This window comes from Fukomys damarensis, unplaced genomic scaffold (assembly GCF_012274545.1).
Source record: "Fukomys damarensis isolate Sample0158 unplaced genomic scaffold, DMR_v1.0_HiC HiC_scaffold_30, whole genome shotgun sequence".
Lineage (NCBI taxonomy): Eukaryota > Metazoa > Chordata > Mammalia > Rodentia > Bathyergidae > Fukomys > Fukomys damarensis.
The window spans coordinates 37,594,891-37,621,552 of NW_022900942.1; the positions used below are offsets into that span (position 1 = coordinate 37,594,891).

Genomic DNA, 26,662 nt, shown 5'->3' on the forward strand with positions numbered 1-26,662 from the left:
GTGACAACAGACCAAATCTAGGAACTACATATTTATTTAATTTCAAAGGAAGTAATATATGTATATTCCAAAGGAATAGAAGTACATTTTTTTTAAAGCCAGTGAGATGATACAGTGTCCTACTCCTATCTGTCCCCCTTCCCACCCAGTGTCTCCACACAGGTGTTCTACCTTTGCAGAAGAAACTAATTGTAGAAATGACTTCGGTTATGCATAATATGCATCATCCATTCTTTAATGGGATGCCAGGGGAAGGACTCAATCTTCCAAAATCTTAGAGAACCTACCCGATCTTTACACTTAGGTCTACATCCAAGTCCATTGGTCGCTTGTATTCCTATTACCCTTTTTCCTAGGGAAATCTTGGCCTACAGTGAGGATTCATCTACCTTAGTATTCAAAACTTCCATAGATAATTATATGCTAGGATTGACATTGGGTTTCACACAGTACTGTTGAATTTCCCAACCCCAAATTTCTCCTTGTCATTCCACAGTTATCAGTCAGAACCCAGCGAGGCTGCCTCATGAGTGGTGATCTCAACAGTGGGAGCCTTCATGCAGGGGCTGAATGGTCACCTCTATGGTACTGTGGAGAAGACCCCACAGACAGTTCTTTCACATTGCTTTCACTCTGTGGTTCCATATTTAGTTATGTCACCCTTTTGCAGAAATGGTAATGAGACTATTGATTGGGATGGGTATGAAAAAGATTTTGCTCTGATCCCTTTTGCATCCCAGTCTCCACAGCCAGGCTCAGTCTTTTGACCTCCCTCACAAGCAAATGCCTCATGGAGCTGACCTCCCCTTCTTCATTGCTTTGCCATCCATCCATCTCACCATCACTAGAATAACAAGCTCTCTACAAGCACATTGCATGACCTCACTCCCTAAGGGACACCATTCAAAGGTACCTCATCTCTAGAAGCCAATACCCAGTCCCAAGTACTGTCCAGATGCCCTTCCTCGGGAATCTTGCCTCTACCCAGTCCCACAACCCACCACTTCTTGCCTCTTGCATGGCTTACAAGAAGTGTGTGCAAACTGCACATTTTACTCTGTGGCTCAGCCTACGGTGTCTTTTACATTTTCTTGTGGAGCTCTTTTTAGTGTATCTTCTTTCCTAACACTTCAGCAATCCATTGGGGAAAAATACCTCTCCTGTACGCCCTCAAATTCCAGTTGAAATTCTTGAAATTCCAATCAGAAATTCTTGCAGGCAAGGTTTGTGTCTTCTCTGTTCCCTCTTTATGGTCCCAGCCTTTTGCACAAGCCTGACAGACTGGGTGGGCAGTAGACAGCTACCAAAATGAAAACAGAAGCCAGGACACTCACTTCCTCAGACCTTCAGGGTGTTTCCGGATCCTTTTAAGCATCTTTCTGATCATGCCCTCAAATATGAGATCAGTAGAAATTACAAAAATATCCTTTAGCTCAGGAATCTATTCTAATCCTATGAAACTTGCCCAGACTCACACAGCTAAAAAGAAAGATGGATGTGGAAAGCAAATGCAAGTCAACTAATTCCAAAGCCATTAGCTTTCACTACCTTTAGATTCCAGGATACAAGCTTGAAAAATCTGTGGTGTCGGTGGTAAAATCTTTTCTGACAGTCTTGTTTTTTATAGAAATTTCTGATTGTGGTATTATCAGACCCTGACCTCTTTCTAGAAGCAGGTATGCTCTTTGCTTCTCTAAGCAGCTTCTTTCCTTGACTCTGGGCCCCATTATGCAACCTTTCACCTGTCCTTTCCTTTCTAAGTCTTTTCCTCTTTCAGTTTTCTTGGCCTCTATAGTGAGATGGTGGGCTTTTTATATTGTAATTTTATGATTCTATAATTTATTTATCATGCATTATTGTGCCTCTAAACAATATGAGTGCCTTCGCAAGTGGGGGCACTTTATAAATAAATGATCATATTTATTGTTATTAATAAAAGAAGCAGCCCACAATGGTCCAGGAGCACCAATCTGCCTCAGTAAATTTGTGAATTGAATAGTAGATCTTACCCGGCTCACCACTGCTGCCAATTCTCGCATCTCACTGTTTATGCCAATAAATGCACTCAGAGGTTTCAGCAATCGTTCCTGATGAGAGGAAAAGGCTTGCATTAACATATCAGTTCATAATATAAAAAGAAGAAAACAGGATCTTAGTGAAATAGATGGTGACAACTTGCTATAACCTTTGACTTGATCTTAAGCTTTGACTATATTCAAAGTGATGTTTCTAAATTTCGATCGGACTTTTGGCAGTTTAAAAGCCAGATGGTACATCTGAGCTACTTACAGAGGGATCTGGATTACAATCGAAGGTGTTCAGGGAAAGTCCATTGGTTGCTCCTTTGCTAGCATCTGTGAGCAGTCCTCCAATGTCAGTGATTTGGCCCTGGGAGGAAATAATGGTTATCTATACCTTTAACACATACAACAGACTATCCTTAGAAACATGGCCTCAGTAAATCAAGCCACCTTTATATATCCTGACATACTTCAAGGATGCCAGGGCAAGCTTCAAGTTCAACCATAAGAAGAACCTGTACTAATATTGACCTGTACTAATAGTGTCTTCAAGTTGGGGTATTCTAAAGAAACTGTAAATAATTCTTCAGAATGTAGTTGGTTTAAATAAAAATTTGTGAACATTTTTCAGTCCCTGACACACATTGCCAACTACCTTATATAACTATTGTTCCTGTGTGGTCTCATCCCTTCTAAAACATTACGTGTACAGGAAGGACTCATTGGTACAAGAGTAGAAATGGGTACTTTTTGATGACCTTACATATATTCATCACTCACCTGGAACAAAACAGATGTGCAAGCCTCTCTGTGAAGATTATTTTTAATTCTTATGACACCTCTGTTAGTGAGGAGTGACATCCTAGTTTTGTATTTATGAAAGAAAGGCCAGAGGAGTTAAGTGATTTTCCAAGGCCACACAGCTAGTAAGAGACTTAAAGCCAGGATTCAAACCCACATGTCTGTCCTTCAACCTCGTACTCCTTCCAATGCCATCCTGTCTCCCTTAGAAGTAGGAAAGAAAACACATGGATGCAATAAAAAATGTTTATAATAATCATTGCCAGCACGTATGAGGTGTGGCTCTTTTTTCATTATGATGGGTATTCTACTTATTTCCATTTTACAGATGAGAGAAGTGAGGAGCAGAGGGATTACAAACACTTGGCCCAAAGTTTGTCAGTAGCACAGTGTGAGCCTAGGCAGGCAGACTGCTAATCCCATTCCCTTAAGAACAACACACCAAGGAAATGTGCAGAGCATGGGAAACACAAAGTGAGGGCCCCTAACATGGCAGTATTAGACCTATCTTGGGGATCAGTCCCTAGTGATACACCTTTATTCAGCCACTGCACATTTGAAATGCTAGGGAGAAAACCATTTACATTTTACCCTAAGGACATTTCTGCAAGAAGGAGAATTTATAGCCAGCCTATTTCAAAGGTTAAGTGCTGGGTTAAATAGCCCCTTTCTCGTGACCCAATCAGAAACATCCATTTATATCAATGTGAAGCATTCACAAAAAACTAAAGCCACAAAATTGCAAGGCACAAAAGTGACTGAAAACATGACCAAATCAGTTAAGATGAACAATGAAGCATTTCTCCACAGGAGAGGTATTGATGCAAGAGGCATCACTCCCAGCAATTACTCAGTTAATTGAGGCCCTTAAAGGGAGTCAGTGCAAGCCAATAAGGCAGCTCCCTGGTTACAAGGAGATACTGTCAGCCACCCCTTCAAACTTGCACAGAACTCAATTTACCTGAAGAACTAGCCAGAGCTAAATCAGTAGTCAATAGTCTGAGAACTTCATTTGAAAAAAAAGAGAGGACTTAAAGTGTGATAACCAACCTGACTCCATATGTGTAAAGTCGAGTGATTCTAGATGATCCCTTTCCCTTTCCTCCTCCCCACTTACTGAGTCCCCTCAGTTAACGCATAGCAGACCACCTCAGCCTGTGTGAGTCTGCAACTATATGTTATCTTTGTGACCTTTTGGTAAAGCAATCTGCAATTATGTTACATTTACAACCTTGTAAATAGGATAATCTGCACCTGTATGATATTTTATTTCAACTGAACTGCTTGAAACTTCCCCTCACCCCCACTAACTTAGCAAAGTTATTTTCCTGTGGAAGTCTGCATTTGCTCCCCTTCTCCCTGAGCCCTCTGCAATAAGAAGAGCTGCTTAAAAGGACCCTGCATGCTGCTTTTCCTTTTCTGGCACGAGCCACACTTAATCGCTGACTTATAACAATAATAAAGACCTCAATTTGGCTCAGAGTGGTGCATCTATAGTTCCAACTCGCTCACCCCATAACAAAAGAATGATAACCCTGTAGGATACACTTAAGATGAACATCATGCTTTTCAGTTTCTAAAAGACATCCTTTATCCTACCTTCTGATTACAGTCACCCAACCTGGGTGACTTCTTCTTTGAGAAACCACTATTTATGAATTCAGACATGAGATTCATTATGAAAAGGGCAAAAGTATCTATCAAGGACAGGATCGACCCTAGATCAACTGAGGCTCCATGGTTCACATGGAATCACACTTAAACCTGGAACTATACCTCCTAAGAGTGACACTAGTCATCAGTTACTCCTGACAGGGCTGAGATAAATGAATGTGAATCCACAGCTCATTAAATAATGCTCCATGGACAGCCAATATTTATTATGTTAATCATGCAATCTTCAAGCTGAAAGAAACATTAGAAGCCATTACTTTCAAACCATCTAAGTTGCAAATGAGGACACTGAGCACTTTGGGGATGGGGCAGCACATTCCAGATTGTTCTTTCAGAAAGGAGATGCCAGATCAGAACCTACTTTCTGACTATTATTCAGTGCTCATCCCAGTTTACCTTCCAGCCAACTTTTGACTGTATTTTTAAAAAGAAAAAGAATTCTTCTCTCAGTGTTAGGATCCTGAGTGGTGCTTACTCTTTGTGGGTGGGCATTTTCCTCTCCACTGTCTCTGTGGATTCTTGATATATTTAAGCCAAAGTCAGCACTCTCCACACGAGCATTATTGATATTCTCCTGAAGAAGAGGAAGACAGTGAGAAGCCATCTGTGGAAGCAACTGAGAGATACTGGTTGTAGCTGCCTATTGCCCCTTGCAAAATCAAATGCTAGATTCCCAATTCTGTACATGGGGAGCCCTGCATGTTAGCTGGCCACACTTTTATACAGACCCAGTAAGATGAATTAACTCTGCCTGTGCCATGACAAAGGAACTGTCCTTGAATGCTAAAAAAGACACCAGTCACTGGAACACATACTAACAGAGCTCTGCCTCAACCTATTCCACTCACTGGCTCATCTTTCCTCTTGTGGCCAGGGCTGGCTGAGTCAGGAGAATCAGCAAAGCCAGACAGTCTCCTGCAGGACTCACACATCCCACCTCCCTTCTCCCCAAGTCAGGCCTCAGTGGCCACAGCCATTATCCTACTTGAGGAGTTATTTTAACCAATTGAGTTTCCTGATCATTCCTTTCTAGATGGTCAAGAGTCTTTGACATTGAGTCTTTCCGTTCCTTTTCTCAGTTTCCCCTGGCCCTCTTTCCTTTGAGTCATGAAACATTTTATCTCTGGTAAGAATATCCTTGGTATGTATCTCCTGCTTAGATTTTACCCACCTTCCCAGCAAGCTCTCTTCTCTTGCTGCCCTCTCTCTAGAAAGCACAATGAGGAGAAAGGTGAAGACCAACCATGTGTGCTCCAGCAGGAGGTGGCTGAGACCCAGCCACATCTCCACAGGAATATGCTTTGGGACAGGAAGACCTGCCACCTGTGGTGACCTCAGCTGGGAGCTGTGAGCTCTGCTGCAGCCAGGCTCCACCACCATGAGGTCCTTGTCCTGCTCTCAGACCCGGGGAAATCCAACATACTAAAAATTCTACTTTTCAAATAACTCTACATTTCAATTAAAGCATGTAGCAATTTTTAAAATAAACAAATGTGACCTTTTCCTTGGAGCTATTTCTTGGTCAAATGTGATATTAACAAAATCATCCTGACCTGTTTAGGATGCTCCTTATTGAGAGATTTGGTGTCCCTTGTCTTCCCTACTGTGGCTTTGGATCTTGGCCTCTGGTGACTGGTCTTGGGAAGATTTTGACAACTATCATTCATCACTCTAAAGAAGAGAACAAAAACCTGATTAAAATTATTCTTTTTTTCATTTAGTTTATTGATACATTTAAGGCAAACAAAACAGTTACATGCATCTTTGGGACCTTGTACCTTTACATGATGTTATCTTGGTTCTTAATTTTTCCCCATACCCCTACCCTTCTTTCACCCCCTTCACCCTTCCCTATTTACAAAGACTTTGTTTCCATTTTTTCCTTTTTTCACATTTTCTTTTCCCTTTAAACAGTTACATGCATCTTTGGGACCTTGTACCTTTACATGATGTTATCTTGGTTCTTAATTTTTCCCCATACCCCTACCCTTCTTTCACCCCCTTCACCCTTCCCTATTTACAAAGACTTTGTTTCCATTTTTTCCTTTTTTCACATTTTTTCTTTTCCCTTATTTACTTTCCCACTTCCCCTCATCCTTTAGACCTTTTCTTCCTATTTCACATTATTAATTATACCATTTGAATTCACCTTATTTACACTTTTAGTTTTTCATACCAGAGAAACTATTCAGTATTTACTCAAGTGTGTCCTATTTATTTCATTTAAAAGCATGGCCTCAGTGTGCATCAACTTAGCTATAAATGTCTCTAGTTTCTCATTCTTTATGGCTGAGTAGTATGTCATTTTATAGAAAAACCTCATCTTCTTTATCCAGTCTCCAGTTGATGGGCAATTGGGCTGTTGCCAAGTTTTAGCTATTACAAACTGTGCCACTGTAATAGAAAATTATTCTAACTACTTAATTTGAAATAAACAACTAGTGTGGCACACTTAAAGAACATTCTTCAAAGATATGCAGATATACTACAATAGGGCCCTTCAGTCTGTGCCATCTGCCATCTGTGTCCATTCTGGACCTGACTCCATCCAGGCTACTCACTAGGCTCCTCCAAAACCAAGCTAGAGAAGCCACCTCCTCCTGGAAACCTTGCCTCACCCTCTTCATTTCTCCTTTACACTACATAGCTCCAGTCCTTTGGTAGGTTGCTTTAGTGCTCTAGAATGCATTGCTTTATAAGAATCCTTCCATTGTTTCTTTAGTGGAGCAGAAGGGGCCATCCTATTCAAATTGATGAAATATTAGAATATCTAGGGATTTGTCCATAGTTTTAATCCATTTTTCCACTCTGATTTCCCATAGGCTGTACCTTATCCAAAAGGTTGCTTTAATGTGACCAAAGACAAAAGCACTAATGTGCAAAGCAATTCATTCTCAATCAGCTCTAACAATTATAAAATTCTTCCAAATATGTAACCAAATTCCCCCAGCTTTAAAACTAGCCCCCAGTCCTATATGTGCCCAGGGGAGATCTGCACAGAAGGCCCAATCCCCCTTTAGAGGGTGAAGATGTCCACTGTTGTTCTAAGGACTGCTATCCCCAAGTTCACTTTTCCAGCTAAACATCTTCAGGTAGCTCAGTCATTCCTAAAGATGTGACTTCCAGATTCCTTCTCATCCTGGTTGCCTTCTTTTTGCCTACTGTCTTCAGACCTGCAGAGAGTGACCAACTTTTGAGCAGTGTATTTCTTTTCTGTTGATAAGGCCTGAGACCACATTAGCAACCACACTACATTCAGGTGGTGTTGACTCAGGTGCTGTCACATGCAGTTCACTGGAATTTCTAGGTCTCTGCCTTGTAATAGGAGAACTATTTGTTGAGGATCTTTTGTTAGGGCCTAAGCATTATTCCATTAAATTTTATCTTGTTACATCTTCCAAATTGTTGAGACCTTTTGGGATTCCAATTCTGTCATCTACCACACTAGATATCTTTCCTCCCAGACTGGGTCACCAGCTAATCTGCAAACTGGAAGTATATTTTCTTGTTTGTGAAGCAAGAAGAAGGTGGGATGATTTGCAAACAGTCAGGTCTCATGACACAACCTCTTATTCAGTAATCTTTGAGGATAAAATTCTGCACAGAAACATATTCATTGCTTTCCTAATTATTCTTTCTGACTCTTAACCGTTTTCTGTCCAACCTTTATACTTGCCATATACGGACATCTACTCAGTGTGCAGCAGTCACCCAGGCTACTGTGCTCCATCCGCAAAGGGGGACCAAGCTTTCCAGCACTGGCTCACAGAACATCTGCCAGGCAAAGAACACTGAGGGCATTCCAGGGATGAATGTGTGTCTGAAAAATTATCAGAATCTTAATACTGTCTGAAGTTGGCCTCATAAATTGCTCCTTGGTTCTATTCGCAAGTAGTTTTCATTTACTCGAGTCTGACTAGCTTTATGGAAACTATAAATAACAGAATAATGCGTTTGTCAAAATGATAAAACCATTCCTAAAGAATAGCTGAAGCAATGGCAGCCTTAGGCAGAATGCCATCATGAGCATTATCCTGAAGAATGCATAGGCACCGCAACAATAGCCATGAGCAGTGCTGTTGCATCCTGCTCCCTTCCTTCCCAGGCTGCAGAGGGGGAACTGGATTTGCAAGGACAGGTGACTGGGTGGGACACAGAATCCTCATCTCGAAAAGCCTAATACATTGTTTGTGATCTCAATCTAAGTTCTCTTTTCTCAATTATAGTCCAAGAGTTTAAAAAACTTTGCTTTTTTTTTTTTTTTTGGTACTGGGGATTGAACTTGGGTCCTTGCATTTGCAAGGCAGGCCACTGAACTGCTGAGCTAAATCCCCAGCCCCTAAAAAACTTTATTCACTGCCTGAGTGTCTGCGTTTCTCCTACAGAAACTCCTGAGATTTAGGCTTTGTTATAATAGCCCAAATCCATAGTTCCTACAGCTCCAAAGCTAGCCATTCCCAGGAGGAGGATCCTGGCATCCCTGGGCATTTCTGAACAGCCATAACAACACGGGTTATATGAGCTGGGAGCTGGGAGCGGGAATGAGAAATGGGGAAGACACTGGGACAAGGGTGGGGCTTTGGGGGAGAATGTGTCTCCCAGAAGGTTCAAGGACCAGAGGACCTTCCATCAGATACCCGCAAGTCCCAAAGAGACTGAGTTGTGAGAGGCTAAGGAAAACCAAAGGAAAGTCAGGAAAGGCCAGGTCCATGCATAAAAGCACAGGGGAGATAGAAGCATGACTCTGATCTGGATTACTTCACACAGTGTACAAGGAAATGACAAATCCTGTTTTAAAAGGAAAATGTCTTAGTACTGTAGGAGGCTGTACCAGGAGGATTGAAAGTATGAGTCCAGCTTGGGCATCTTAGCGAGTCTCAAAATAATAAAGAAAAATGAAAAAGTGTGAGGGCCCAAGATTCAATCCCTAGAACCACAAAAACAAATAAATTTTATTGTGTGCTCACAATGTGCCAGGAATTCACTATGTGCCAGAAAATTGCTTTATGCTTTAAAGAGCAGGCCCAGGGACTGGACTTTGGTCTTTCAACTTCTGAGGTTCAAACTTTTCATGCCATGTGGCCCAGAAAAACAGCATCCCTGGTTGCAGTTATTTGCTGTAAACAGGGAGAAGTGCTACAGTGACCCAAGTCCTAGACAGCTATAATCTGAGGGGACTACATGGCTGGCCCCACCAAGGTCACAAGACCACAGATATTGCTGGTAGATAGTCATGGAGGTGCACTGAAGAATCATCTGGAAAAGGATCCCACCAGTTGTTATGCTTGAGTTACCATTCACCTTACCTTTTGGTCTTCTCTCCACTTCTTGGTAGTAAATTATTTTCTGCTGTGACAAGATAAACATTGGGAAGAAAAGAAAGAATTTCATTTTAAGAGAGAGAAAGTAATTTTCAGGCAGGTTTATCCTTTTATATTGTTCTTAAAATTAGTGCAATAGCCTTTTGAACAAGAGCTTACATATAGTGATCTAGAGAGAAATTAAATGTCCAGAGAAAGGAAAGAGATCCAATATTCCCAAGCCTTTCCCTTCAGAGAAAGACCCCGAAGCCTCAGTAAACATGTTGGAATCTATGCATATAGCAACATTTCCAACATGGGCCGGCTTTACAGCTGCCATTTCACTGAGTTTTATTAAATTTGACACCATCTTCCTGGGATATAGAGGACCCACAGTGATAATATAAGATTGGCAGGGAACACTAATAAGTATACCCTGCCAATTTACTCTAAAATAAGATATTTTGTGTCTAATACCACAGGAAAATCATGAGTAACAAGCTAGGTGAGAATGAGCCACCTAGAAATCAGATCAGGTCAGTAATGGATCAGGTCAGTGTTTGTAGCCCTGGGCTTCAGAGTTGATGCTTCCTGAAGGCCAACATCTAGCAATTGGCCAATGAAGTAATCTCTGAACCCTGCACTGGAAAGGAGCACAGATAAAATATCTCTTAGATTCCTTCCAACTCTGAGACTCAGCTCTGGCTATTTTTAAATGATGTTCCTCTTGGTTTCCCGGTCCCTACATGAAATGTTAAAGCCTGTGGCTTAACAAGTGCCTTGTAAACAGGACAATGATCTCCCTTGGTTTATAATTACTTCCCCCATTTAGAGACTTCTAAGTCAATGTTACTACATAACCTAAGGCCCTGGCTTTAGATCTTCCCTCCAGCCAGCCTCTTCGACTGCTAACCTATACTGGGTCTTTGCATTATATTGATCATGATCAAGATTGATGGCTTTCAAAAGCATTTCATTATCTATACATGAGCTATTAGCTTCACCAATACTCATTTTCATGTTATTTTCAAGATAGATAATAGGTCTCCCTAACAAGAAAAAGTCTTTTGTCCTTTATACTCTTCCAAAAGCCTCTATCCCTAAATAAACTAATGCTCATCTTATAAAAAGTATCTGCAATACACCAGGGCTTTGCTTTTACTGCCCTAAAGGACACATTTCTCAAGCAAATGCCAACATGACTAAAGGGTCTTCAATATCTTGGCCATCGTGTTTAAGTTTTCTGCTTCAGGTCTAACAGAGGATGCATGATCTTTCCGGCCTACTGTTACAGTGCAGGATGAGGGGCACCATTCATCTGAGAATAAGATGCAACCATTTTTGATGATGTGGTAAAATCTCATTTCTACAAAATAGCCATGTACCTGTATCGGATGCCTTTTTAACAATTTTGGGGTATTTCTGAAATTTTATAAAATAATAGCTCTCATATTCCATCAAAATGGTTTCAAGGTCAACATTGTCACAAACTTCAAAGCGTCGTAACCCTAGTTGAGTTTCTTGCTCCAATGTATGGGCTGTATCAATATATCTGGCAGTTTATAGAAGAAACAAATTTTAACTCTGGGTATAAAGAATAAAGGCAAACAAGCTTAATAAGTTCAAATAGATCCAATACAAAGAGAAAGCCTATACTAAATAGTACATTAAATGAATGAGATTTTCATATAGAATAAAGAACATTTTTTACATCATAAATTTCCAATTATTGTCTTTCAAAGCAGTTACCTCTGGAAGGTACATACTTATTCTAGTGATGTCATCATTGTTCCAAAAACAATTTTGGAAGTGCTTTAAAGTCAAATAAGTAAATCAACTAAGAAAGTATCTTATAGATTACCTTTACTCACGATTAGCCAAAAATGAGTATTTTTCTAACCTGATTTCTTCTTTATCTATCAGTTTTCATTTCAGGTAACTTGACAATTGTTCTGAATTCAACCCCAAAGTGCAAGGATTTTGAAGGAAATTCCAAAGATTGTCTATAAATATCATTGAGAAAATTTACTATAAAAAGATATCATCTTCTTGGATGTATTATTTCTGAGAAAATATTAGTCACATTTGACACTAAAGGTTCTTCTCTAAGTAGCATTGTGACTTGTTTTTACTGTTGCTTTTAAGCTGTTCAGTGGTATGGCTGTCCAATGTAAGTGGTCTTAGCATTAGAAGCAAGAGCTTTGTTTTAAAATCTTGTGAAATTAGAAAGAACTTCCAGGGCTTATTTCTTAGTTGTTAACTTATTTTTTAAACCAACAATTTTCTCCTAAAAGTATGCAACCTGGACAAGATGGCACATGACTGTAATCCTAGCACCTAAGAAGCCTGAAGGAGGAGAGTCACAAATTTCTTGGATCCCAGCCTGGGCAACTTAGCGACTTAATGAGACTCGGTTTCAAAATATGAAGTAAAAGAAGGATGAGGATGTATCTCAGTGCAAAGGCCTTGAGTACAATCCCCAACATTAAAAGAATAAACTGATTCTGTGTGTTTCTACTGTATTGCTTGAATTTAAATGAGGTCTGTCATGGAACCACTCCTGGTTCTTAGCCAATAGTAACAGAACAGCATTTTAGAAAAATTATTGTGCAATAGTGGGCAGTAAGGGCAGGAATGAACAAAACAAAGGTGGGTGGGTATTTCATCACTCAGGCCAGAAAGGATGGTTATGAAGGACTTAAAAAACAGAATCCATGACCCTCCATTGTATGCCCTCAAATTCTCATTCACATATCCAGTTCAAACTCTGACCTCTTTGTTTACTTGACTGTTTGACTTACATCATGCTCCTTCTTCTTCTGCACCTCTGCCCATTACATCTGATCATCCATATTCTATACATCTTTCAAATCCTGTTCACAGCTTTGTAATTTCTTTACAAAGCTTTCATGGATTGGCTATTACAATCTACAATAATCTGTCCTCCTTGATGAATTCTCAGCATGGAACCATTCCTTAAAGATATGCCTCTCTTTTTGACACCTACATGTCATTAAGAATACCTATACTCAGAGGGCTGGGATTTTAGCTCAGTGGTTCGGTGGCCTGCCTTGCAAGCGCAAAGACCTGAGTACAATCCCCAGCACCAAAAAAAAAAAAAAAAAAAAAAAAAAAAAAGAATACTTATACTCTCCACTTTTCATTTTGGCAATCCACTCAAATCATTTTTCCCAGCAGGTATCAAGAAAATGATCAACAAGTAGAATTTTCATGGATATGAGATCAACAGCTATCTAGTGGCAAGAAGGGGAAATGCAAGGCTTCATTAGTGGTTCATAGTAAAGTTGGCTGGCCCTCATAACAACTTTTATTTGTCTTTTTTTGTGGTTAGAGTTCTTTCTCATGCTGTTTCTGGAGCACAAGGTACATTGTAATAAAAAAATCAAGAATTGCTGTGTAAATGGATTTTTCTTGCTTTCTAATTATTCGACCTGTCTCCATTCCTATTGACTGAGCCTCTGTCAATACCGTGCTCACAGTGCTGGGGCCTAGCATGGTGAATCCCAGTTTATGGGATTCAATGAATCCCATAATAATCGGTGAAGGCAGCATTCTCAAGGAATTCCATGAAAAACTAGTCTTTTAAAGAATAAGAGGCAAGCCAGTTGTGGTAGTGCATGCCTGTAATCCCAGCACTCTGGGAAGCTGAGGGAAAGGGATTGTAAATGAACTCATCTGGGCAACACAGAGACTTAGCGAGATGTCTCAAGCAACAATAACAGTAGGCTGGGGATCCAGATTGGTGTGAAAGCCCTGGATTAAGTGGTCAGTGCCTGGAAAAAAAATATCCTATCTCCTTCATAGCAAAAATAGCAAGTATTCATATAAGCTTACTTTGTTTAAGGCACTATTCTAAACCTGGCACATATCAATTCTCATAATAATAGTAACTACCTGAAACTGAAATCTCCTCCACTACCCAATTTGCAGACAAGTGGACTGAGGCACAGGCAAACTTGTTCAAAGTCATAGGTTAGCAGACTAGAATGAATATTTGAAATAAAACAGCCTGGCACCTAAGTCTATGTCTGGAAGGCCTCCTTACCACAGTGAACCCATGTCCCTGACTTAGAGACAACACTTGGTACTTTCTCACTTTCTTGCACTGCTCTTAGAATTTCCTTCCTTGGGTGAGTGGTGAATTGCAGAGCAATGAGCACACCACATGAGGCTGCCTGGCCCATCAATTTCAAGAACACCTTCTCATTGCAGATGGGGAAGCAGAGGCACACAGAGGACCAAGTCAGGCCTGCTTTGCTTGGCTTTTACTTCCACCCCACTTCTATGAGTGGATATAGAGACTTAGCAGTTAAGCACCAGCCGATGGCTGCCTGCTCACCATGTGAGGGCAGCACTTGTTGCTATGGTCTGAGACTGGTGGTGATACAGAAAAATGAACCATTTCCTCGATAAAATTAAGACCCCCCAACAGTATAAAGAAAAGTGTTTATAAACTGTGTTTCAAAGTCAGTGGAATGGAGAGTGTTCTTATATTAAAATATATTATAGTAAATTAATCACATTTACCAGGAATTTGTCATTCCTTAAATTCTGATACTAAAATTGTATGGAAGAAGAGAGAGAGAGAGAGAGAGAGAGAGAATTGATAAAATAATTTGCTCCAAGGTGCAATGTTAAAACTGGTTACCTAAGAGGGAGGATGCAGGTCAGTGGTAGAGGGCTCCTGGGTTCTATTCCTAGTACCAGAAAAAGAAGAGAAAGAAGAAAGGGAAAAGAAAGGAGAAGGAGGAAAAGGGGGAAGGGGAGGAAAAAAGAGATAAGAAGGGAAGAAGTAGGAAGGGGGGGTGGTAGAGGGAGAGGGAAGATACAGTAAAAACAAACAAACCTGAAGAGAAAAAGTACTTTTTGTACTTGGTAGATGTGATAACAAATTTTTCAAATGTATCATGTTAAAAATAAGTAAATAAATGAGACTAACAGTATGTGTGAGAGTTGCTGGGTAGGAACAGAGGAAGAATGAATGGGTAGAATACAGAATAATATTAGAGCAGTGAAACAATTCTGCATGATACTATAATGGTAGATACCTGGCATTACTGCAGTTGTCAAAGCTCATAGAATGTTCAACAGAGTAAATGCTAATGTAAACTATGAACTTGGGTGAATAGAAATGTATCACTAGTGGCTCACTGGATATAACGAATGTACCACAGCATTGCAACATGGCAATAATAAGAAAGGGAGTAGAGGTATAGCTCAGTGGTAGAGCTTTAGATTTGATCTCCATATAAAATAATAATAATAATAACAACAACAACCTGGGAAATCAGAGGGTATAGGGAGAGTAGACTTTTTGCACAATTCGGTAAATATGAAACTGCTGTGAAAAAATGGTCTGTTAATTGTTTTTGAAGGTGTGTGGAAGAAAAATGGAGATCAGAAGAAAATAAGACTCACAGTTGCACATATTTATCATGTAACATACCCTTCTTGAGTCAAATAATGCAAAATTAAAACAAGGAGATTTTTTCGTCGTGCTTCTGTCTTCATCTTGTACTGTGAACAAAGAGGAAAATTTAGATGGGACAAGATATAATACTGTTTTTAGAGCAATAAACCCTCGAAGGTAAATGCAACCTGGAGGTAAATGCAACCTGTCAAAACTAAGCTGCATGACTTAAAGGCTAGAAAACAGTTCGAAGTCTCTAAGGATATATAAAGTTGTTGTCCACCATCTTTTTCTGCTCAAAGCTGCCTCTCCTTGTAAACTTAGGGGACAATTATTTGAATTAGGATTGTGTTTTACTAGCTGAACTTTATACTGCCAAGTTAATTGACCTTTTATTGCTCATAACTATAAAGAAACAAATACACACACTTCTGCTATTTGGAACAGGTCAAGGAAAGTGATTACAAAAATAAACTCCTGAGCCAGAAAACAGCTGTAATAAACAGGCACTCACCTGCTGTATATCTTTAGTTCACTGACAGTTCTACCCAGTCCCCACACATGCAAAGATGAGCTCCCATAAACCATTCAGGGGTGACTGCACAGCCAAGCATTTAGACTATAGCCACTGAGATGGCTGAGGCCATAAAAGGAAAATTCCTGCATAATAAAGTCCTTATTCAAACTGAATGAATCTGTTTAGTTTTAATGTGCAATATTTAGTGACCTTGTAGCTCAAACTCTCCTGAATTGGATTCACTAAATATTTATATTCAATAGCACTTCCCTTAATTGAAAATAATTGTATTTATCTAATGATAACACAGGAAAGAACTGAAAAAAATAAAACAAAAGAGACCCTTGTGTGGTTCAAGTTATGTCGTGACCAGTATATACATTCATGACACATGTATTGTTTTGCATTCATTCAGAACTTCTAAAAATTAATATTATAACAGAATAAAAACACATATAATTATTTAAAAATCAAATAGTACTGTTTTCCCTTTTAAATTGCTTTTTATTAATAAATAAATAAATTGCTTTTTATCGTGGTAAAACATATATATAACATAAAGTTGACCAACCTGATCATTTCCCCCCAGAAGTACTCATTTTATTTATACATAGTCCTAACCACTCATGTGGTAGAAGCGATTTCTTTTTTTTAATCCAGGGTCTCCGTAATGTTGGTTTGTCACTACCAAAAACACGCAAGAAGCTACATGGATTTGACAATGTTTAAACTTTCTCTGCTAGAACAAGAAGGTGAACATCAATCTCTGTAAGAATTTTGAATTTTCAATTCCAACTTCCATTTGTAAAGGTTCTAATCAGTTAATAGAACAGTAGACAGTAGACAATTGCAGCTTCCATTGTCTACTCAACTAATCATTCAACTTTCTCCTTCACATTCTTTTTCAAGGAAATTGGTTGGGTCAGTTTAACTTCTGCCACAATGGCTTTAAACCCACGGTAGGAACCTGCAGGGTCACACCTGGACATCTATAGCCTTGTTCTCCATCGGAGTCAATTCTGTGTGTGGCCTGGAGAAATGGCAGTGATTCATTACACATTTTCATAGGAATCACATAGCCATACTTGCACTGACAGTTAGCTGCCTCACAGTGTGCTTTCTGTGCCTGGGATCTGCTGTCACTGTCACTCTGATCATTACATAGTTGAAGGTTTTGGTTATCTTGAATGAATGAGTCACTGGGCTGGAATCCAGTAATTTGTTAGGTACTTTCTTCTGTGTGGTAGTTACTGCCCAGTCTGTCCTTCTGAGAGCTACTGACATATAAAGCTTTACTGATGTAAAGCTACTGATGTAAAGGTTAATAGCCTTAAAAAACATATTCCATTTGGTCATGCCATCCCTCAGGTGAAGAAAGTGGCAATGTGCAGTCAAAACTAGCACTGGAACTATGGAAGGTATCAGTGTACCTGCAACTTAAAGCACAGTCTCTGGACCTGTAGCTCCCATCCCAGGCAGACAAGCCATTCTACTCACCTGTGTCTGTTTGGCTTACTTTACTTAGCATAATGTCTTCAAGGCTCACCCAGGTTGTACCATGTGTCAAAATTTCCTTCCTTCTAAGAATGAAAATGATGTACTACAGTAACATTTTAAAGAAAAAGTCTTCTGCCCCATTCTACTAGTTTACTCATGAATCTCACTGTTAGAGAAAACCTTAAGTATTTTAGCTGATATCTAATTTTATGCTTTCTAAATAGTATCACATTTCAGATGTATGTATGACTGTTAGGCATTAATTCTCAGTTCCTCTTAAGGCTGATGAAAATTCAACTGTCTTAAACCCTCCCACCCACCCTTCCCTTACAGTTAGATAAATATTCAGTGACCATATCATTAGGACCATATAAATGTTGTTAACTTCTAAGCCAAAAAATTATATGGTTATTTTTACATTTCTACCTAATGATCATTTTTCTTGGAATTATCTCATTTTTACTAGCTAAATTTTCAACATACCTATTGGTAATTATCAAATACCAACATATGTCACACACTTTCCCCACCATCAAACACATCTTTATAACCCCATGGCTTCCTTCCTAGAACCTCTGTGCCCCTGCTCTGCTGAAGCTCGCTGATGCTTGGGACTGATACAGGTGCTCTTACTGAATTTACTGTTCAGAACTATACTGCTTTCTCTGGAAACTGAGTTCTTTCCCTTTTCTGCTCCCTTGTTTTAGTACTGCACATTCTTTTGAGTAAAGATGCATATGGGGAAGTAAATATTGAGAATGTGCATACCTAAAAGTGACTTTATTTGAGTTTAAATATGAAAGTTTGAAAGGACATCACAATACCATTCTTAGTCCTGTTGCTATATATGTAATATAATTTTTCTTCTGCTAAAAGGCAAATGTACAACAAATGTAGTTTTGTTGATCTTAATTGGCTTTATTTGCAATTCAATAATCAATCACCAGTCCAGACAACAATGGTTCAGAATGCCCTGCCCTCACTACATGGCAGGTTAGAGTTATAGTTAGAGAAAAGAAAATAATACATAGAAAGCAAAAGTGAGATACAAAGACATCCCTATTGCTTACATTTTGTACCGGTTATACCTGAGCATAATTTGAACAGTTGGTCTCAGGCGATTGGCTGAAACACAACGATTTGTAACCCTGCTGTGATAGTTTACACATCAAGTTTAGTTGCAGTTCATTCTATACAGAGAAACCTCTAAGCTAACCCTCAAATGTATGAAGGCAGGTTTTGGCCAAACTTAACATTTCCCAAGAAGCTTTCAGGTTCTCGTTTTTAGCACTGGCATTCTGAAATTACACATTTTCTTTGCAGCAAGTCTTTTTTCATTCGCTGTGCTGGCCATTGACAAGTCAGAAATTTCCCTGTTTCCACTCTTGGAAAATTTCTTTGATTCCCTGAATATTTTTGACCCCTTTCTGGTTGAACCCAAACATACAGAACCTAAGATGCAGAGTCAAATGTTGTCCATGTTTATTCCTGCAAAGTACTCCCTTGGCAGGTCATACTCTTATTCTACTGTTCAAAATATTTTTTGAAAATCCTATTTTAAAATTGTCTTCAATATAGCTTAATGATCAGTCTTCCCTCAGCCCAAATTTACAAAAATATTTATGTGGCCAATGTGGGAAACTAGGACAATGAAAAAAAAAAACATTTTGGTCACATTCTTTAAGTCTTATTACAAAATAGGTGTATCAATATCTTTTCTCTCTTAAAAAAAAACTGTTGTAGCCAGGCATAGTAACATATACCTGTAATCCTGCCTACTTGGGGAGCTGAGGCAGGAAGATTGCAAGCTTGAGGCAAGCTTAGATAACTTCATGAGACATAGTCTCAAAACAAAATAAAGAGCTGGGGATGTAACTCAGTGGTGGAGTGTTTTCCCAGCATGCTCAGGGCCCTAGGCTCAATCTCTAGTACTGCAAAACAAACAAGCAAATGTATGTGAGTATTTTCCAAAGTCATCAGAAGTTTTTCTAAAACAATTTTAGTGTGTTATTTGTGTGCTACTGGGGACTGAACTTCAATCTAAGCTACACTAAGATACATCCCCAGCTCCTTTTAAAATTTTGAGACAGAGTTTCACTACATTAATCAGTTGCCCAGGCTGGGCTTGAACTTGTAATCATTCTGCCTTAGCCTCCCAGTGTACCGAGATTACATGTGTTCACCATCACACTCAGTTTAAAACTTGATTTTTAATGACTGCTGAGAACCCACCATTATTTAACCCTGTACTGTTCGAGAATGCTATTATTTGAAGGTATGCCTCTTTGAATTCATGAACTCAATTAGTGATTCTGTTATTTCCACAGTGAAATATGCTTTAAGAATATGACAGGTAACTATAAAACACTGACAGTGGAGCTATTTTCTCCTCTGTTTTTGAAGAGACCCCTTTGTTTAGGGAAGGTTAACAAATCTAAAAGCAAATTGCCAAGAATAGAGAAAGAATCAGAAAGTAAATTATAGAAATCTTCTTAGCTGTTTTTACTTGCAATTGTGAAATGCATAATTCATACAAAAGAGTGTATGATGCATCCATTAAATTTTAATAATAATATAAACAAACACCACCCTATTAAAACCCAGAGTACCTTCAATATCTTAGAGGACCCCTTGGGTGTCCTTTCAAATGGTTTCCCTCAATGTTAACATTTGCTAATTACTCCTTTTTCATTATAGTTTTTTACCAACTATATATGCATCATTGAAAATATATTTAATTTTCTCATTGTGAATTTTGTTTGTTTATTTTTGGTACCGGGGATCACTGTGCCATTGAGCTAAATCCCAAGCCCACTGAACTTTATTTGAATGAAATATGCATTAATTTTTTTCTACTCATCATTTTTACAGCAAAAATTTACGTCAAAGTCAAAGCTTAAAAATTAGCCAGCTATTGCTTCATCTGTTCTATAGTTTTTCCTTTATCTGTTCCTATAGTTTTCTGTGGGCAGAGTTTCACAGTCTCTTATCAGGTTGCTGTCTCATGTCATTCAAAATAACTCTTCTCTTTCCCCAAAAATTGAAATATAATTAAATATATACTTAGGTCCTGCACAATAACTGGCATGGTGTCAAATACTAGAAAAAGATTGTTCTTTTTCTCTTTTCATTATTTTTCCTATTAGAATGCTTATTTGTTTTTCTTTTTTCACATGCCCCCCATTAAGGTATAACTAACAAATAAAAATTGCACACATTTATTTTTTGGTAGGTCGTCTAGATTTTTTTCAAACTAAAACATCATGAAATAAACCTAAGGGATTATAACAGCATACTCAATTAATTATTACAGAATGCAGGAAAGCTTAGTAGTGTTCTATGTCACTTTAGCTGTATTTGTACATGATGTGTGTGTGTGTGTGTGTGTGTGTGTGTCCCAGTTTAAAATTAGTTAGTTACAGTAAGTTTGAGTCACTTACAGTGATAACTGACTTTAGTGCTTTTCACTCATGCTTCTGAAGATGTTGACACAACTACTGTCAGTGAAAACTGAACCTTTCATACTTGTCAAAATTAGCATTGGCCATCAACATCCTCTTTTTCATAATTTCATTTATATTGCTGATGTGCCACCTAGTGTATTAGAAAGGGAAGTGCTTCATAAAATTTAGTAAGTTCCAAAACGATTTTGTTTGCTTTGATAAAGATGAACATCAGGCCTTTTCTTTCTATTTTGCACTCTTAATTATCCCATTAGGATCTTGTGTACTATTATAGCTTTTCACACCAGAGAAAATATTCAGTATTTACACACTGTGACTTATTTATTTCACTTAAGAGTATGTGGGAAGGGTAGGGGAAAGGAAATAAGGGAAAAGAAAAAATATGAGAAAATGTAAAAATGGAAATAAAGAGTTTGTAAATGGGGAGGGTGGAGGGAGTGAAGGGAGGGCAGGGACAAGGGGAAAAAAATGAGAACCAAGAACTGTCATGTGAAGGTACAGGATCCCATTAATGAATGTAACTGTATTGTAGACCTAGATTATACCAATAAACTAAAAAAAAAAAAAGATGAACATCAGGGCCAGGGATTTAGCTCAGTGGTGCCACCGCCTCCTTGAAAGTGCAAGGTCCTGAGTTCAATCCCCAGCACCAAAAATTTTTAAAAAAGAACATCATCATAGAATACAGTCTAAGTCAAATTTGAAAAAGAGCAACATAACTGCATGTTTAAAAGGGGAAAATAGGGGCCAGTGGTGTTGCTTAATAATAGAGTACTTGCCTAGCATGCATGAGGCCCTGCATTCAATCTTCAGTATGGTGGGGGGCGGAAGGAGGGAAAGGAAGACAATATTATCATATAGATGTGCTCAGTACACACGTGGGCATAGATGCACAGACACAAGGTAGGAATATCCAGTTTTATTGCCCATTCTCCATAGATAGGCCCAGTAGGTTTCATGGCCACGCTAACTGAATTTGAGATGGAGCACTATCAGAATTACATTATTAAGGCTTCTAAAGTCCATGGAATTGGTTCAATGGTGAAGTGACCTAGGGAACACACTTGATTAGGATGAACAGGAAGACAAAGGTAATTTTTGTCATGAAGGTACCTCCAAGTCCTAAAATGACTGGAATAACACTGACTGTTCTCTAATGAATAGAATAGCCTAATACATAGGCCTGTGCAGTTTATATTACATTCCTGGAAAACAGTAGCTATATAAAGTGAGTGTGGTAGCATAGGCCTGTAATCCTAGTACTCTGGGAGGCTGAGGCAGGAAAATTACAAGTGTGAGTCCAGCCTGGGAAATTTACTGGCTTAATGAGAAAGTCTCTTAAATTTTTAAAAAAAAGGGCCAGGGATGTTGATCAGTGCAAAGATCCTGTGTTCAATCTCCAGTACCCCCCCAAAAAAATTTTTTTTCCAGTTTTATTTTATTTTTTACTAAAATCACTGTTTTGTTTTGTTTTATTTTTACTAAAATCTCTGTGTTAACTTTTCATCACTGTGACCAAAGATAAGAGAATGACAACTTAAAGGAGGAAAGGCTTATCAATGGCTCACTGTTCCAGTGATTTCAGTCTAGGCTCAGGTGGCTTCACTGTTCTTAGACCTGTGGAGAAAGAGGCAGAAAACTCATGATGGAAGGGTGTGGTAGTGGTAAGCATGGTACAGTCCTGATCTATATGGAAGGTCAGGGAATAAAGGAATATTTTTGGTAGTCAAGTACACTTCTTAGTAATTAAGCAACTTAAAAATGTTTTTTGAGCCAGGAAGGTGATATAAGTCTGTCATCTCATCTACATCGGAGGCTGAAGCAGGAAGTTCAAAGTTTTAGGCCAGCCTGGGGGGTTGAACATAACCCTATTTCAATGCAAAAAAAATTAAAAAGTTGAGATTTAGCTCTGTGGTACAGCACTTCTGTACCATACAAAAGGCCCTGAGTTCCATTACCAGCACATTCCCCCACCACCACCAAAAAGAAAGGCTTTTGTACAAGATACAATGTGAAGCAGCTTATATTTGATGTTAGCAGGCCTTGAAATTATTATGTGACTTTTATTATGAAACAAATTAGATGAAAATTTGCATTTAGTAAGAGTAGAAAAGAAAGCTAACAAGACATTATTCAAATGCAAGTGCTAAATATTTAAAATGAGTTTCTATTACATCAAACACAGAATGTGGTTTCACAAATGTGTTAATTAAAGGTATTAAAGTTGCCCAGATCTACATCTTTCTGCTCCAGCCATTTGAATTAGCATGTAAAATTATCTTTTGAATTTGAAAACTAAGAATAAGTCATCAACAATAGTCAATTTACACTGCAAGACAATGGACACAATTAGGAGCTCAATTAATTTCTATCTACCAAGGAAAGGAGGTCCAGGAGTAAACGTCTAATCTCAGGGTCCAATTTACCTATTTCAATAATCTAGCTGTTTGTTTATTTCTTCCTCATTTCCTTTGTGGGCTATTGTGCCACAAAATGTCTGCATTATCAGATTCAAAATTGAACCTATGATACTGTAGCCTGAGGAAAAAGGAAGCATTGAATATCATTCCCAGTTTTAGACCCAGAAGATATTTAGGAAACACTACTGTATATACACCACATGCAACATTAGTGCTTTTAATTTCCTTTTTACGGGTACAATAGAAATTAATTTACATGAGCTCATTTCAATTTCTGCAATAAGATCTAAATTTTGCATTGAGCTTTCCATTTCAAAAATAAACAGTTAAAAAGGACACATCTCTTCTTTCAAATGTTTTTATTATCATTCAACTCTATAGTCCCTGCATCTAATACTCACTTAAAAGCTTGACTATAAAAGTGCGCAAGTTCTAATTTGTTTTCATTTGTTTTCTGATTATCTCCTTATTCTATCAGGAAATTTCCTAGATTTTAAATGTTGCCCAACATTACAAAAAACTGGAATCATATAAAGGAACTTCTATGGATCCAGGAAGAGATTTATGACATTTAATTCAAAATGAGAATTTATTAACTATGCTTAGGAACATAAGAAAAGATACTGAGGGGGCATGTAATTTTTTGTTTTGTTTTGTTTTGTTTTTGTTTTTTGAGACAGGGTTCTCACTATGTAGTTGAGACTGACCTGGAACTCTCTATGTAGCCCAGGCTGGTCTCGAACTCACAGGGATCCTCCTGCCTCAGCCTCCTGAGTGCTGGGATTACAGGCATGTGCCACCACGCCCGGCACGGGGGACATGTAATTTAATCATGTGTATTAACTGGTTATAGAATTTGTGATGTCAGACAAGAAGAGTAAATTCCTCTGAAGCAAAGGGGACTCTCCACACAATGCCACTGTAATTAACATGAAACAATATTTGGAATTATGGCATTTATATTGCTTTCAAAAACTCATTCTTTACACAATTTCAATAAAATGCCAAAATTAAAGACAAAATAAAAAATGGGAAACTTAAACCAATAGACAATTCTCAGAAGAAAAAATACTGGACAGGCATAAATACATGAAAAAAAGTTCAGCATATTTGACCATTAGAGAAATACAAATAAAATCAACACTGATACATCATTTTACTAGAAAAAGAATGGCTATCATGAAGAACTCAAAAAAACAACCAATGCTGGCAAGACTTTGGGGGAAAAGGAGCCCTTCTAAACTATTCTTAGGAGAAAAAGTTAGTATAACCCCTATGCAAATTGGAGGAGAGATTCCTCAAAACACTATAATTAGAAACTATATGTAATTGAACTATTCTATTATTTGTATCATCCTGAAGTGGCCTGTATACATTATGTATCACCAATATGTGTTAATTTTTAAAAAAGTTAGAAAATATAATGCACACTGAAGAACTCAAACTACCTACACAGTAAACAATGACATAGACCCCAGTGATGCAAAATGAAATTTAGGACAAAAATACAAAGGGCTGGAGATAGCAGAGCTAGAGTGATTGCTTAGCAGTAAAAAAGAAAAGGAAAAAATTAAAACTACCAAGCATTTACACCACATTCCAAATCAGAAAGCAATAGGGAAATCCACAAGGCAAAACTTTTCACAACACAGTATTTCAGGAACAAGTCATTATCATTTCAAAATAAAAGCATTCCTACAAGGGGGACAATGACAGGAGAGACCAGAATGTGAAAAGCTGAGGGAGAAAATTACAAGTAATAACACAGATTGGGCAATTGAGCGATACTATATCATTTTATTTTCATTAAGTGAGTTGTGGCAAAAGATGTACCTCAGTTTAGGAACTCTGCAATACCTACTACCAAAAATTTGAAAACATTCTTCTCAAAAAATGAAAATACAGATTGGGTCGATTAAAAACACACCAGAGGCTGAGAGCATTGTCATTCCTCAATTTTCTTGCATGCTATAATGGATTATGCAAGGGGAACTCTGATGGATAATGACTTACTATGCCATATAAGCACAAGGGAGCAACTCCAGACCACAATATGACCCTTGAGAGCCCAGCCAACAGTCCTGAGATGGGACAGACAGGACTGCAGGAGCTGCCCACACCTCCCAAATGGTCTCTCAACCACCACAGTAGCACAGCCAGCAGGGAGAAGCACCCAGACTTGCACTGCCTGCTTCCCCACCCTGGGAATCTTCACACCTCCTGCCCAGTCTTTCCCCCTCCTTAGCCACTTTGCATGCACTCTTATGGGCTCCCCACAGGACCTCAGGGCCATTGTTCCCAGATGGACATCTGCCAAGGCCTTGCAAGACAGACACAGACTGGGTCCAGGAGACCCCCTGCATGGGGGAATACCAGGGTCTGCTGCACCACATTCAGAATTCACTCCATGATACTGATCTATTCTGGTTCTGCCTGCACATCTCTGCTGCAGAAGATGGCCTTCTACCAGCACTTCCTGCAACCTGGACATGAGCTTCATCCCTGATTGTATCCTTCAGTGTTGGAGAAGTGCCTATCTCATCAGCTCCATTGCATAGAGACATGCAAGCAAGGGCTAGCTGAAAAGACAGATCATTTATGGAAACTTCATTGCCACCCAGACTTTAAGGACCAAAAGCCAAAGGAGCATGAGTACTGGTGGGAGATGCACCTGTGGCTTCAGGATGCCCAAGCACAGGGACTCCAAGCCCTGACAACCAGGATCAGATTGGTAAAGGCCAGGGAGCCCCAAGCCCAATAAGCCACGCTGATCCCTTTTAGCACTGCAATCTCCAGGAGGCAGGAGGAAAATGTTGGATTTGAAGTACTAGGAGGAAGAGGAGGAGGTGGATGAGAAGGAAGGGAAAGATGAGGAGGAAAAGACAGAGAAGGAGGACAAGAAAGAGAAGGAAAAGGAAGAGGAGGCAGAAGAGAAGGACAAAGAGCAGTAGAAGAGCAGAAGAAAGAAGAGGAGGATAAAGAGCAGGAGAAGGAAGAGGAGGAGGAAGAGGAAGAGAGAAAGAAGAGGAGGAGCAGCAGCAGAAGTAGTAGAAGCAGCAGTCTCATCAAAACCCAGCATCAAATGGTCAGTGCACCCCATAGGGAAGTGCATCAGAAATGGCAGCAGAGGACTCTGTGAATCTCCCACCAGGCAGTCACAAGCCTGTGCCAGTCCCTTGAAGCCAGCAACAACAGCAGAAAACCCACAGCTAAGCGAATCACTCCTCTGATGCCCAAGACCATGCAAAAATCTCCAGAAAATCAACTCCAGACCTAACTTGCCCCAGGAATTTACAGAGGAACTCTCCCACCAGGGAAATATGGACTCCCAGCTTTGGGTTTCCTTTTGGGACATTGAACCCAAGGGTCTTCATCTACAGGCCCAGCCTGGATTGGCACTCTGAATCCTGCACTTTTCTATTGCTGTTTGGCACATGGCTACCACCTCCTTGTACTTGGTGGTTCACTTTTCTTCTTTCTTAAAAAAGTATTAATTATTAATAAATTAACATGTAATTGATTGTTGTAATTAATAAA

General features: G+C 39.0%; 1 protein-coding gene across 11 annotated transcripts in view; it reads right to left on the reverse strand.

Moving 5' to 3' along the window:
* The window catches only part of Katnal2 (katanin catalytic subunit A1 like 2), a 100,331-nt gene that overhangs the window by 28,488 nt on the left and 45,181 nt on the right, over positions 1–26,662 (reverse strand). For 5 of the 11 annotated variants that reach the window (XM_033757566.1, XM_033757562.1, XM_010621657.2 and 2 more), the window contains 7 exons: positions 15,264–15,334; positions 11,182–11,348; positions 9,803–9,845; positions 6,050–6,167; positions 4,972–5,070; positions 2,290–2,388; positions 2,010–2,087 (listed from right to left, as the gene is read on the reverse strand). In XM_033757566.1, the coding sequence (XP_033613457.1) occupies positions 2,010–2,087; positions 2,290–2,388; positions 4,972–5,070; positions 6,050–6,167; positions 9,803–9,845; positions 11,182–11,348; positions 15,264–15,328 (669 nt within the window). In that variant the 5' untranslated portion in view covers positions 15,329–15,334. Of the gene's footprint in view, positions 1–2,009; positions 2,088–2,289; positions 2,389–4,971; positions 5,071–6,049; positions 6,168–9,802; positions 9,846–11,181; positions 11,349–15,263; positions 15,337–16,315; positions 16,388–17,241; positions 17,325–22,273; positions 22,323–26,662 lie in introns of those variants that run through there. The other 6 variants (XM_033757564.1, XM_033757565.1, XM_033757567.1 and 3 more) reach the window with 6 other exon arrangements.